The following is a 13665-nucleotide window of genomic DNA, read 5'->3' as shown; positions in this document are numbered from 1 at the left end:
TCACCCCTCTCCTCTCCTGCAGGGTGCAATGTCTGCTGCGCAGTCTGGCTCTGCAGAGCTACAGAGCACACTTTAACCCCAGCGCAGAGGTTCAGGTGACAGGCAAAGCTGCAAGTCACCTCCACTCTGCTCCCTCGTACATCACCATTACAAAAGCACAGCTGACCTGGAGCCCTCACTGCCTGTCCTCTTCAGGCTGTTGGGGTTGCGGATGAGTTTGTCCAGCATGTTGACGATCTGTCCAAATTTAGGCCTGTCACTGCGTTCCTTCTGCCAGCAGTCTAACATTAGCTGATGGAGAGCAATGGGGCAGTCCATTGGCGGTGCCAGCCGATACCCTTCCTCAATGGCTTTAATAACCTATAAATGGCACAATTAGGAAGACATTAGAGAACATCAGACACGACTCACATCTACCAGCTGAGTATCATTTATCCTAGGGCGATCCAAAGTATGGAAACAAAGCCACAATTAAGTGAAACAACATGGAAAATTGTACTCAGACTCAGGCAGTTGGTGGTCTCAGAACTGTCATTTCTCCTCAGCAATTCAAAACTAAAAGGGTACAGCATCCAAAGCAGACATCAGATACAGCAGGGCAATGTATCACAAAAGAGCACATGGGATACAGGGATGACAAAATGGCCTAAATTAAAATCAAGCAACTATCCTTGTTGGACAGAGGGTCAGAGAAGCAACAGCTCTACAGCAAATCTTTAATATCTGTCCGTTTTGGGTGTGATATGTTGAAGAAGAAATTCTCCCCATGTTTATGGTACAGCAGATCACCCCCTCCTCCCTCTCGTCCTGGGCTAGCACACCTCTGTCAGTAATACAGGCTTTGTAGAGAACCTGTTCTCACTGCTGTATGCTCTGAAACAAGCAATGCAGAGATGGGAACCCTCTTGTGCAGCTTTATCAAGAAAGTTACAGAAGTCCAACGCAGCAGCTTAAGTATGCATTTCATATTTAATAGAAACCAGAAAAAACTCACATGCTGAAGTAATTTCAAACCTTCCAAAAAGGTCTCCAGAGCTACGTACTCTGATGGCTTCTTAGGTCTCTCAGGAGAACGGGATGTGACCAGGACTCAATTCTGGTATGACAGGGACATGAACCAGAAGCCCTCTGATCTCAATTAATCGGTATGACTTTGCTGGCAGGATTCACCAGGAGACTAGAGACCAGGAGTGCACATAGACTGAATTGTGCTAAAATCCTGTTCTGGTCTTGTCCAATTAGTGGCTAAAATCCACTGGGAGGACAAGGTGAGGGATATGCTTGCCCTATTAGCAGCTATTCTATGACCACAAACAAAGTGGCTCTCACTACTCCAGAAAGTATGAAGATCCTTTTGGTTTCTCTTGATTCAACAGACACTGAGAATAATTTGAAATCAACTTCTGCTTTGTTGTGAAAAGCACTACTCCCACCATCATTAAGGTGAAAAAAAATGGTATGTCTATGCCATGTACTAAAAAGAAGATGCAAAGACAGTAACATTGGCTTTCACTGTCCTGTTCAAGCCAGCTTTTCAACATGGTCTGGCACTGCATATTAGCAGTGTCTACCAGCCTGATAAGCTAGCTCTGCGTTTGTTGCATTGAGCTCGGCTGTGCTGTGCTCCGACATGCCTGATATAACCGAGACACATCTGGTGTTTTATTTTCTTGCTAAGTCTTGATGACTTCCTGTTAGCAAAGGAAGGCAAGACTGGGTGCCAGAAGAGACATTTCACATCAGAAGGAAATTAAAATTATATCCCCCGTTTAGATTAAATGCCATCCGCATCTAGACACTCTTTGAAAATGTTCAGCTCTACATAAGAAAGCAGATGACTTGAAAAATGACTTAACCACTCCCATGACCATATATTCAGATTAACGTTTTTTTCTTCCTTTATATGTTTGTAAATCCCCTGGGAAAAGAATTATGGATAATCTATGCCTCATTTTCACTGGGATTTTTTTTTTTTTCATTTAATAAAAATTCTATTAGCAAAAGCTCTTATTAGCATTATTATTAAATACTCTTCTGGAATAGCAGCCATTGTGCATGTTCCCTCTTGGAATACACTGAAGTAGTCCAGATGGTACGGTTAAACAGGACATGCATAATTTAAGAATGGTCATTTAGGAAAGCTGCTTTTTAATGTCCTCGTGGGGCAGCTATGCAATTGTCGCAAGGATGCTCTGACTGATAATCAGAATTGGATTTCATACGTGTTGTTTTAGACATCCTACAAGAAATAAAATCATCTGGAAGAATTACAGGCATCCTGGGGGTTAAAGAATTAACTACTAATAGGAAGCCCCATTAAATTCAAGTGTTTTTTCTTATAGACTTCCAATAAAGTTGAGATTTAATATCAACATTCAAATCTTCCCTCTCTTGACAGTATTACAATCTGACAGTTTAAATATATTCCATTTCCCTTTCCTCCAGTCTTCTTTCTTACATTAATTGCTTATAATACTTTTCCTAAAATTAAAAAAAAAAAATTAAGGAGGAAAAAAAAAAAAGAAAGGAAAAAAGATATACACACAAGTTACAGACCCTGACTTGAGAATCCTCTACTCCCTGACCATAGACCAGGCTTGAAGTATTCAAGGAAGTCCCAGTTCCAGAGAGGCTTCCTGAGAAAACAGGAATCTACCACCCATGATATCCTTTTAAAAACCTGGAGTAAATGTCTTATAACCATATAGCAATTGACACAGAAACACATCAACAGACATCTAAGGACAAAGATAAATGTGTGAGGGGAGAGGGAGAGAAAAGGAAGAGGAAGCTCAGAAAGAGGCTCACATCTTGATTGGACATATCCCAGTAAGGTCTTTCTCCGTAGGACATCACTTCCCACATGACGATGCCATAGCTCCACACATCACTAGCCGATGTAAATTTACGGTAGGCAATTGCCTCTGGTGCAGTCCACCTGATGGGGATCTTGCCACCCTGTCACAAATAAAAGAAACCACAGGCTGGTGAGTCACTGACCCAGTAATGTGCGTGGCTGACACCGTTCCACACTGCCATTAAAAATACAAAATGGTTTTCTGTATGCAGTTGCAGAATCCTTCTTAAAAAGGCATCCACTTTCTCTTTTTCTTGCCATAAAACTGTCAGATCCAACCAGGAGGTAATGCTGCCCCATCTGTTTTCTTTAGTCACAAGGAGGCGAACCAGTAAATTGTTAAATGTATTTTTATCGGCCCTCTAAGAGATCTCTGCTTAGGGCTATGCTGAAGCATGAGAACAAGCCAGGGGTTTTACAAAGTATATATTAGCGATTTAGTTGACAAAACAAATAAGTACATGCTGTTAATTACTATTTCCTTGCTTGCCTGTCTGACCTGTTTGGCCTGTTTCAGAAAAATGGGATTATAAACGTTTTGCTTTTCAAAAAGGTAAAATAAAGAGAGGATAAACTGGGAAGATTTATTAATACTGTGGTGTTTCCCATGGGCAACATCTCAACTCCTACCAGAGATGTGAGATGGCAAGCAAGCCTCTGGGCTCTCCCAGTCCCTGTGGGAGGAGTTCAACACCAGACCACGGTACAAGGCTGCTTCTACCTGTTGGAGAGAGCTACCACTTATTACAACTCTTCTTTTCAAACAAAAACACTTGGGCATCTGATTTGGGCCACTGAGGTCCTGCACTCTTTTAAAAGGAACTCATGCCATCCTGTTTATCTGATTTTGCCTTAGCTGAGTGATCCCAGGCCAGAGATTTCTCCTTTTGTTTATGCTAATATGCAAGGTGTTTTTAATGAGCTTTTGGTTTCCTGCAGTTCCATCTGGGGAACGACTTAAGCTGAGCAAAGGTTTTAGGTTTTTTTTCATTTGCTTTTATGCTTTTTTGATTAAGTTTATTTTGGTAGTTTTTTTCTCAGCAATCTTCTAGATAGTTTTTATCCATAACTGAGTGCAGCGTGTGCATACTTAATGGTTTATTGTTCTAATATCTCTCTCAAGTGTTTAATATGGACTCGTTCCAAAGCCAAGTGAAATCAAAAGGGGTCCTTCTCCAGGCTTTGGCCTTTGCATCAGGCCCTTTGTGAATCAGATTGTAGCAGTATATGCCTTATGTGGCTATAGGATGCTTTCACTTTAATGAGTTATACTACTAATGGGGAACAGAACACACAATTCTCTTAAAAAAGGATGCTTTAAAAATTGCATTCTATTGCATCGTCTCTGGTTATGAAAAAGCTCTATTCCTCCTTTCAGACACAGATGCATGGACATTGTTTATACATGGTTGTGATTCTAAAAATTGTCAATAAGCTCTTTTTATTTAGCTGCTCGAGTACAGTGGAGTTCATCCAAGTTTTCCTGATCCTTCATTACTGATACTAAATGAAGACAATGCACTGTAATGCAAATGTCATTGATTCCCTGTAGTTTACTCTTGAGAGCAAACATAATACTATATCTCCACTCACTAAATTCAAAGGGAGGCTTTTCAATCATTTCTGTCTTGCCCTTGTATGTTTGTCTAAACTTTGATTTCCCTGAACACAGCTTTTCAGACCTCAGCTTCTGCTTCTTCCACTTGCCATCCTTATGAGTGAGAAATACCAAGGCTGGGCAGCATTTAATACTACATGAGTCTATCCTTCCCTGTAATGAACTGTGAACCCATTAAAGGATGAGTGTTGGGATTAAACTGCAAAATCTGAGTGCTGAAACAAACTCTGCACTAGGGAGAACAGATGGAGAATGGCAGATATTTAAAAACGAAGAAAATAAGCAATTAAAAAAGGAGACTTTATAAACTCTGACTTTTTTTCTTTGCATGCATGTTAATTACAGAGGTATTGGTATAAAGGCTGGTAACGGTCAGGATGTTGTTTTGTGGCCAGAAATATTTGCGTTAGCACTATTCCACATGCAGCATATTAAAATGGCTTTAGCAAAATTAATTAACAGGCTAAAATATAGAAAAAAATAGATAGAAAATACAGATGCTGAAATATAGCTAAAATGGGAAAGAAACAAAAAATGGGAATGCAAGCCTCACACTTTTCCCCGTTCAAATTATTTAGGTCAAATTTGTGACTAGCTTTGTGATGGGCAAAGGTATATTTAGCTTTTTTTTTTTTTTTTGGTGGCACATCTACACTTGCTGAATCAAACCTCAGTAGGACTAGCCACTTGCAAATAATTATGCATGTCTGTAGACATCAGAAGGAACAGAAACCCAAGCTCTAATTTCTGGCATCAGATTCCTGTCACGCACTCTAACATACTGAAGGAACCAGAGGAATACATGGGTCAGATCCTCAGAGAAGAAATACCGATGTAGGCACTGATGTAGCTATAACACTACATCAATTTATACTAGCTATGGAGTCTGGGCCAACGCTTATTTTTAGGTTGTGATATAGGTTTTCACTTATGACTAAGATTATTTTAAAACAAACCACTGTCACCTCCCACACAGTCAGACAAAGCCAGTATGTAGGCACTGGACATTTTCTTTCCCTCCTTACCCGTGTGGTATAAGCTGCTTCAGGGTCGTCTTCCAGGACACGGGACATGCCAAAGTCAGAGACTTTGCAGACCAAGTTGCTGTTGACTAGTATGTTTCGAGCAGCTAAATCCCGATGCACATAGCTCATGTCAGACAGATACTTCATTCCTGAGCCAATGCCACGAAGCATCCCCACCAACTGGATGACTGTAAATCTGCCATCATTCTTCTGCATATGGGGAAAGGAAGAAAATCACAGAGCATTAAGCTAAAAGTGACATTATTGCCATTGCTGAAATTGGCAAAGAGCATATCTCTGGATTGCCATCTTCTCCTAAATAAAATGCAATGTTATTTCCTCACTCTCCTGAATAGTGTCTATAACTCACAGTGAAGTACAAACCCAGAGGTTCTGTCACAACTTCCAGTGATGCAGTATCCAGTTTGCAATGAATCTTTTAATGAGTCTATAGCATTGAGATGCTTTCAAAAATGGAGCAGATGAGAACTGTTCCCATTAAACATGAGTTATTTAAGACCCTGCTACTTTAAACATTGCATTTATTCTGTATCCTTCCACTTTACATTTATTCTGGTTTTCAATAGGGGCAACACCGGAAAGCGGAATTTCTCAAGTACAAACATAATTTCTTTAAAAATACTGAATTTTCCGTATCTTTCTGCAAAAAAGAACCAGAATGAAAAACCAGAAAATATTCCCCAGTATAAAATCTCCTTATCTTATTATGAAGAAATCACCTACCCTGAGGAAGGCATCCAAGGAGCCATTCTCCATGTACTCAGTTATGATCATTACTGGTTTACCTAGAGTTCACAGAAAGAAAAACACAATTCCTTGATAAACACCAGTGTTAATGGGATAAAAATGCGTTGCACATGATTTTACTGCCAAGACACCTGGCTTACACAATCTAATTTAATTTGAAAAGCACCAAGCTTATGCCTCAGCTGTTGGGAGCAAGAGAAGAAATATTATAGGACAGAAACATTTAAAGGGCCCCATCTGGAAGGTTAACCCTTTGGTTGCCTCATTGACACGGTCTTTAACTAAAGTGGCTCCTGTTCCAAGGAACATATGAATTGATAATTGAGAGCTAAGAAACAAAGATCTGTTCAAACTTGACAAAAAGCTTTAGTGTAATTAAATTGATTGCAGACTAGAAAGCCTTCCTCTTTCAAAATGGAATTCATGAATGCTTTGGTCTCTCTGCTGCTTTCAAAAGATCAATGCTTTAGGCTGGTTAGAAGCTGTCAGCAGCTACAAGGTATTCCAAGACAACTGGATTCAAGAATGCAAAACACAAGCTGTTCCTCTCAACTTTCTCTGTCCCAAATTTGTATCCCGTGTCTCTGGTTATTTATAAATGAGCCAAAGCCATTTGCCTCATGAAGTCAACCATGGGATAAATGATTCAACAAATTGTGTCACATGTGGGGCACAGTGCTTCAGCAGCACTCAGCTTCCCATGCTGCAATGCAGAGCGCCAAGCTGGGCAATCTGAAGAGAAATGTAATGTAATGTTAGTGACATGGGGATGCTTTCTAGGCACTCTCCTGCCTAAAACAATAGCAAATACGTAAATAACACTTGAGGGTGTCTTTAAGAGCTTTACAAAGTCATACGATGCTGAAACTGAAAACTTTTAGGTACATACAAGTAACACTAATTGTTTCATGGGGTTAAATCATGCTGGATATTCAGCATCTAGATACTTACAGAAATGGGTCCAATATAATCTCCATTCTAAAAGTGAGCAATGGGAGATGAAGAGAAGTGACTTATTAAATGGCAAAAGCCCAGTCCCAAGATGAGCACTGTTAAGCCCACCTGAAGTCAAGGGAGCACCTGACGCTCAGCACCAGGCTGGCATGGCAACCCTTCCTCCCCATTTTGCTTTTGCTACAGGAACTATCGAATTTCTTCCTAAGTAAAAGACAGTGTCCCAGAGAAACTCTGCTTTTGTACTTCCTGAAGCAGCTCTGAATAAGCACACATTATGGGGAAAGAAGGGTTCCATGGACACATCACCTAGACTGCAGATAGCTCAATTCTGTCTTGGTGTCAGAACTACTCAACTTTTCCTTGCTTCTGTCACCAGTAAGTACCTGCTCCAGAACAATCAGCTGTGAAACTACCCTACCATGGAATGTTGCAGCATTGAAAGTTCCCCTAATCATTTCTACCTCAGTGCATTTTCCACCAAGATGCTTTTCTCTTCATTTGTCAGGGATTTCTGGTTTTGAAGTGACGTTTTTTTTTATTAGAAAACAATATGCTATAAGGACTGACTGTACTGAAAATTTTACATCATCTCTCTTCGGCCAACATGTGTGTTCGATACATCACTTATTTCACATTTTCAGTCCCCACCTATCCTTTGCAAGCCTTTTACTATTCCTGCTTCTCCTTCCCTTCCCAACCGATATAAAATCTCTTACCGTTTTGGTCCCATGCAAACTGGCATGCCTGTGAAATGCCAGTCTGGCAGCTGCACCCTTTCTGATTTGCGTGAACGCAGCAGAGAAGCAATGATGTTGCATAAAGCAAACTGCTGTGGGTGAAGGGCTTACTGACCTTGGCTGAGTACTTGTACCCTTAAGGAAAGGGATGTCGTAAAACATCATTCTCTCTCTAATTCACTTTTGCAAGCATTCTTTGGTAGAAAGAGAAAAAACTCCAGCCAAATCTGCATATGTCACTGTTTCATTTATCCTTTGCAACTGTGACCGGAACCCTTCCACTGAACAAATACAGCTAAATGAGTTTTAATTAACCTTCTTCAATCAAAAGATACTATGTCAACGTAGAAAGTAAGAAAGGGAGACTCTTTCAGTGCATTAACATGTAATTTCATTACTCAGGCACTTCTTTAGCAGGGGAGGGGGATAGAGAGAGGAGAAGTTACCATCAGTGAGTCAATTATTAAAGTACTTGACTAGCAGCCAATAATGTATTCATGGTTTTTTGCTGCCTCTCTCAACCCCCATCTACACCACTATTTATCTCACATTTTAATTTTCAGTTTATTAAATGCATTCATTTATCACAGCATTCAGAAAACCTATGGAGAAATTGAGATAAATGTCTTCTTAAGTAGCCCTGTTTACCAAACACACCAGCTCTGAGGTACCCAAGCTGGCTTGCTGTGGAAGCATCGCTTACTGCGAGTCAGGCAATGAAACATTCCCGGGTCAGGCTACCAGCTCCTCACTGAAAATTTCAAATAATTTTAATTCAGTGACAACTGCATTATGCAAATGCATACAGTCATTTGTAACTGCTAGAGCTGTAATAGCTCAGGGGTTTCCAGCCTCGGCGGGATTTCAACACAAAGATTCCCCTGTTGCCTTTCTTTTACAGAGGTGCTAGAAAAATCGCTGTCTGTAGCACACACTGTGGCCTGACCACAACACTCCCGCTTTGTTACAACAACAAAAAGAGAAAGAGAGAATCAGACCTGCAAAATCTAAACAGAGTATTATCTTTTGAGTTTTGAGGGAGGCCCTCAGTAGACAATGGTCAAAATTAGTTCGAACCCCTATTTTCCCTAGTGGAATTTGTCTTGAAAAGCTAACAGTGGCACACCGTATGAGCCATTTTCAACAACTGTAAGAGAAGGCAGGCTAGGAGAGAGAAACACAAAGGAGTAAGGGTAAGATTTCCAGAAACACAAGTAAGCATCCAGCTCCCACCAACATTCAAGAGGGACAGGGTTTTTCAGTGCTATTGATGGCTTTGACAACCCTCTATGGGAGATACTTTGTTCTTCTATTAATATTTTACTTTTTAACTTTTAATCCATATCTAATTTTAATTCCTGACTCTTAATACCCTGTGGTCATGTTCATCGTGCACACCATCAGCTGCAGAAGGTGAGCTTCACAAATTCCACCTTTTAACAGCAGCTCACAAGATCACTGTCTGGTTGCTTTGCTACCCTGAGCATGAGATCCTACATCCAAAGGGTCTTTGAGGATTTCTGATCAGGGCCAGGCTCTGCCAACATGCTGCCTAGGGCACTTGGAGTAAGGACAATAACACCACCACTGCAGTGGCACCTTATCAAGTCAGACCCAAGCACATATATCTCACAGGTGTTTTTCCAGTTCTAGCCTACAAAGAGCATCCAGCAAGCAGTATCATTCTCCTTCTAAGGCAGGGTTCATGGCACAGTGAATGCTAACAAGACTTAAAAAAAACCCAAACCAACCAAACAAAAAAATCAGCCAGGTAAATTCTGCAGAGTGAAATTATCACACCTGTAAATCAGACAAAACAAATAAGCAAGTTTCACACTAAAATAGCCTACTTCTTTTCAAAGGCTTGCTCCTCACATCTGTTCTTTTGTACCTTAAACATATGACTCCCTAGTTTTGTTTTGGTATTTTTCCCCCAACCATTTAAAATTCTTTGCTTACCATCTGCTTTTGCCTATCCTGTAACAATCAGCTCACTCTAGCAAAGATGTGAAAGATGCCTGCTTGGCATAGCAAGAAGGGGAAAAAAAAAGCCAACCCCTGCAGTATTAATTCCCCCTAAAAAATCTTGTACAAGCTGCCTACAGATAGAGTATCAGTTGAAACCATAAACCCATTTATAGCTGACAACAAGATTAATGACTTGTCCTGCACTGATTTCCTCCTATTAGCTATCAGTGGATCTGTTCCATCTGTCATTTCACAGGGAAGAGGGTAAAAAGAAAAAAAAAACCCAGCACACACCACCAGCGACTTAATTTCTTGGTGACTTCCAAATTGGCCTTGTCATGAAAATGACCTACTTACATTTAGTCACTACACCTTCCAAGTGGATGATATTGGGGTGGTCAAATTGTCCCATGATGCTGGCCTCACTCAGGAAGTCTCTCCTTTGTTTATCGGTGTAGCCAGCTTTTAAAGTCTTGATAGCAACACAGATTTCTCTTTTTCCTGGTACTTTGAGACGTCCACTGCATACTTCACCAAATTCCCCTTAAGGAAAAAGGCACAAGAAGCCATGGTCATGAACATGAAGGACACACCTGTGTTGTCAAACTGTTATGTCAGTTCATTTGGGGGAACTGTCATACAAAAATCATAGGATCCCATGGTTCCTAAAAGCAAATTTAAAACTATATTTACAGAAAAAAATGCAAAAGTTCTGGCACTTACCCACACCGATAACTTTTTCAATCTTTATGCAGGAGGCATCAATTTCTTTGGCAAATTCCCTCACAGCTTGGTTTGGATCCTCATATGTAAAAGGATCCACATATGTTCTAACACCTGCAAGGCAGAAATGTTTTATTTGAAGTCACTGATCTACATGCTGCTGAACACAGAACATATGAGACTGAAGCCTTAATGATATACAACAGCAAAGAGAGTGTACAATAAAAATGTACTATAAGCCAGGAATGACTGATGAAGGAAGGAAGGACTTAATGTATTTTTCCCCGATGTGATTTTTTTTAATGTAAACATTTAATATTTCCCAATATTGATGTAAGGAATCAGGCTTTTGCTAATAAATGAGCTTCACAAATCACTGCCATCACTAACAGGGCAACAGCCATCTATGGACCTGTGAGACTAAAACACATCACATTTCCCTTTTGGGAGCCAAGAAATTCTGAGCTCACGTCCTAGATTTGGTACCTGGATGACTGAGATGGAAGTAACAGCAGGATTCAGTTCTGGAAAAAAGGCAGCAAAGTTCACATTTTCTTGCCTGCAGGACTGCCTCCAGCCCATCCAGAAACTGCCTTAGCAGAACATTGTGGGGAAAAATCACGGTATCACTACCCAGGAACAGATGTCTTTCAGTGGAAGGGAACAATGGAAAAAACTAATGAAACTTTCTCCTGTCTGTCTCCTCAAGAATTTTTACCCAGATACTTCTATTTTCCCTGTTACTGAAGTGCATAGTTTTGAAGCAGGATGTTTGCAAGAGAGGAAAGCAAAGCCAGATTCATCTCAAGAGAAATGTCATCCCCTATATTCCCAGGATCAGAACACGGGACGTGTTTCACGAACCGAATCAAAAAACCCAAGCACCACTGCCTTTTACCTTGGTTCAAATGTTTCTCCTCATCTGCCTCTTGCTTAGCCTTGCTGTACTTACTGCGCCTGTCAGAACAAAGAAGAGCATTACAGTTCAAAATAAGTATCTTACTTTGAGACAAGCTCGGTCTTTTTGACCTGCTGAGACTTGAGCTGTTTGCACCTGCCACGACCTGCACTCGGCAGCTCCCCTTGAGCAGCCCATGACACAACACACACACACAGCGGGGCAGGAGGCTCCTCTCCTCAAACTGCTCTAAGTGTTATTGGCATCAACAAAGCATCAAGGGAAACACAAATCTCCATGTTTGCATCTTGGCATTTAAAGAAAGAAGAGAAACCTTGCATTTAGGCGGCTTTTGCTTCAAATGTACATTTTGCAATTCCGTGCAAAAAAGGGCCAAATTGCTTTTTAGCCCTATCACATATGGATTTAAATGCTACAACAGAGGTCATTGGGTAGACTGATTTTCAAACATAATTAGACAAATGCCAATACCAACACACTTATTTAACTGCAAATTTTAAACTGGAAACAGTCTATTAACAGAGACATCAGCAGCAAAAAAAACCCTGACCATCAAAAATGCAGATTCCAAGGATTTTGTTTGTTCTTTTGATCTCTGTATAATTGAAGGGGCAAAGAACCCCTGATGGCAGAGCTCCTCTACTAACCCTCTGAGTTAGAGACAATAATGTAGCATAGTATGTTAACTCTAGCTATTTCTACACCTACATATATGATACTCTATCCGGTTATGTATTTAATTAGTTCAGCTTTAAACATCAATGGATAAGCGGCACTAAGAACAGTTCATACAAGAGTCTAGTCCGCTAGGGAAGAAGGTACTGAGGAGTCAGCTCAGCCGAACGTGTACTGGGACATGAACTTCTCCAGCATCTAACGGTAGGTGGATGTGGAGATTTGATTTGGGCTTTTACCCATCATTCACTGAAAGTTCAGAACCAAAAATTCACAGGTAACAGGAAGAAAACACATGACTGAGAGCCTTGCTTGCAGCAAATCTTCCTGAGTCTCACCGTTCTCCTCCTGTCAGCAAAACCCTTCTGCTCATGAGCAAAAAGCATCTCACTGCCCACTCTGCGCCTGGCCTGCGGGGATGGCAGCTTCCCATCACTGTCAGCTGAGAGGCCATTTCCCAGCCTTTGTCTCTGCAGTCTTTTAGTGCTGGGTGTTAAACTCACTTTGCCAAGAATATAAACTATAAATTAACCATGAAACAGAAGGGAAAAAAAAAAAATCCTGTTTGGCATGTGAAGATGGCCTGATCTTTGAACCAAGCCTCACAGCTCCCAACAACATCAACAGGACTTGGGTTCAGACATAAAAAGCAGGTACACATCCAACCATAAACGGTTGGGAGCTTCTTTTCTTGATGAAAGTCATTTAAACACAAATGGCTCCAAATCACAAGAAGAGCATTATTAAAAACCACACTGGATCCAAACATCGATTTAAACCATTTATTTGCCTGAGGACTTACAGCACTGGCATTGCAGAGCCAAGTTAAATAAGAGGACTATGTTCTGCTCCCAGTTACCGAACTGAGTAAGAAGAAGCACAAATCTCACTCAGTGCCATACGGGACCAAGTCAGCTACAGGGATTGCAGAGATGGCTTCAGGTATTATACAACTTTTCTCAGAGGTAAGAAAAAAAGAAAGGAAAAAAAAGATTCTGCATTTTAAGCAGGACCCGTTCAAATTAATTTTATTAATGTACAGGCACAGATGGGAAATAAGAAACACAAACAGGCTTTGCATGAAACCATTTTAAGTATGAAAAAATGCTCTTTATCTTATTTTTAAAAAGTACAAGCACCCTAACAACAGATTACAAAAATAACCTTCCCCCACTAAAACCCAAAGATATGCAAAAAGCAAAGGGAAACAAAGGGATTACTGTTCAAGCAATATAATTGCAGCTTATTAACTTTAAATAATACCTTCCAAACTAACTACCTACTTCCACTTCTCCCCGTGTCACCTGTTGACCTCTCCCGCCTGGCTCGGGGCAGGACACTCCTGCCTGCCATTGTCCCCAGGAGCAGCCCGGGAGCCCCACGCCACAGGGCACGCGGGGCTGGGGGTGCCGCCCGGG

At 40.8% G+C, this 13665-nt stretch overlaps 1 protein-coding gene across 1 annotated transcript in view; it reads right to left on the bottom strand.

The window, feature by feature from the left end:
* The window catches only part of EPHA4 (EPH receptor A4), a 103219-nt gene that overhangs the window by 2890 nt on the left and 86664 nt on the right, over positions 1 to 13665 (bottom strand). Inside the window, exons 9-15 of the mRNA XM_035888836.1 lie at positions 11552 to 11610; positions 10654 to 10767; positions 10288 to 10473; positions 6245 to 6306; positions 5501 to 5710; positions 2809 to 2958; positions 167 to 360 (exon numbers count right to left, since the gene is read on the bottom strand). Of these exons, the coding sequence (XP_035744729.1) occupies positions 167 to 360; positions 2809 to 2958; positions 5501 to 5710; positions 6245 to 6306; positions 10288 to 10473; positions 10654 to 10767; positions 11552 to 11610 (975 nt within the window). The remainder of the gene's footprint in view (positions 1 to 166; positions 361 to 2808; positions 2959 to 5500; positions 5711 to 6244; positions 6307 to 10287; positions 10474 to 10653; positions 10768 to 11551; positions 11611 to 13665) is intronic.

This window comes from Egretta garzetta, unplaced genomic scaffold (assembly GCF_000687185.1).
Source record: "Egretta garzetta isolate BGI_Z169 unplaced genomic scaffold, ASM68718v1 scaffold161, whole genome shotgun sequence".
NCBI classification, from domain to species: Eukaryota; Metazoa; Chordata; class Aves; order Pelecaniformes; family Ardeidae; genus Egretta; species Egretta garzetta.
The sequence above is the reverse complement of the archived record's forward strand: the minus strand, read 5'-3'. Positions and strand labels throughout refer to the sequence as shown.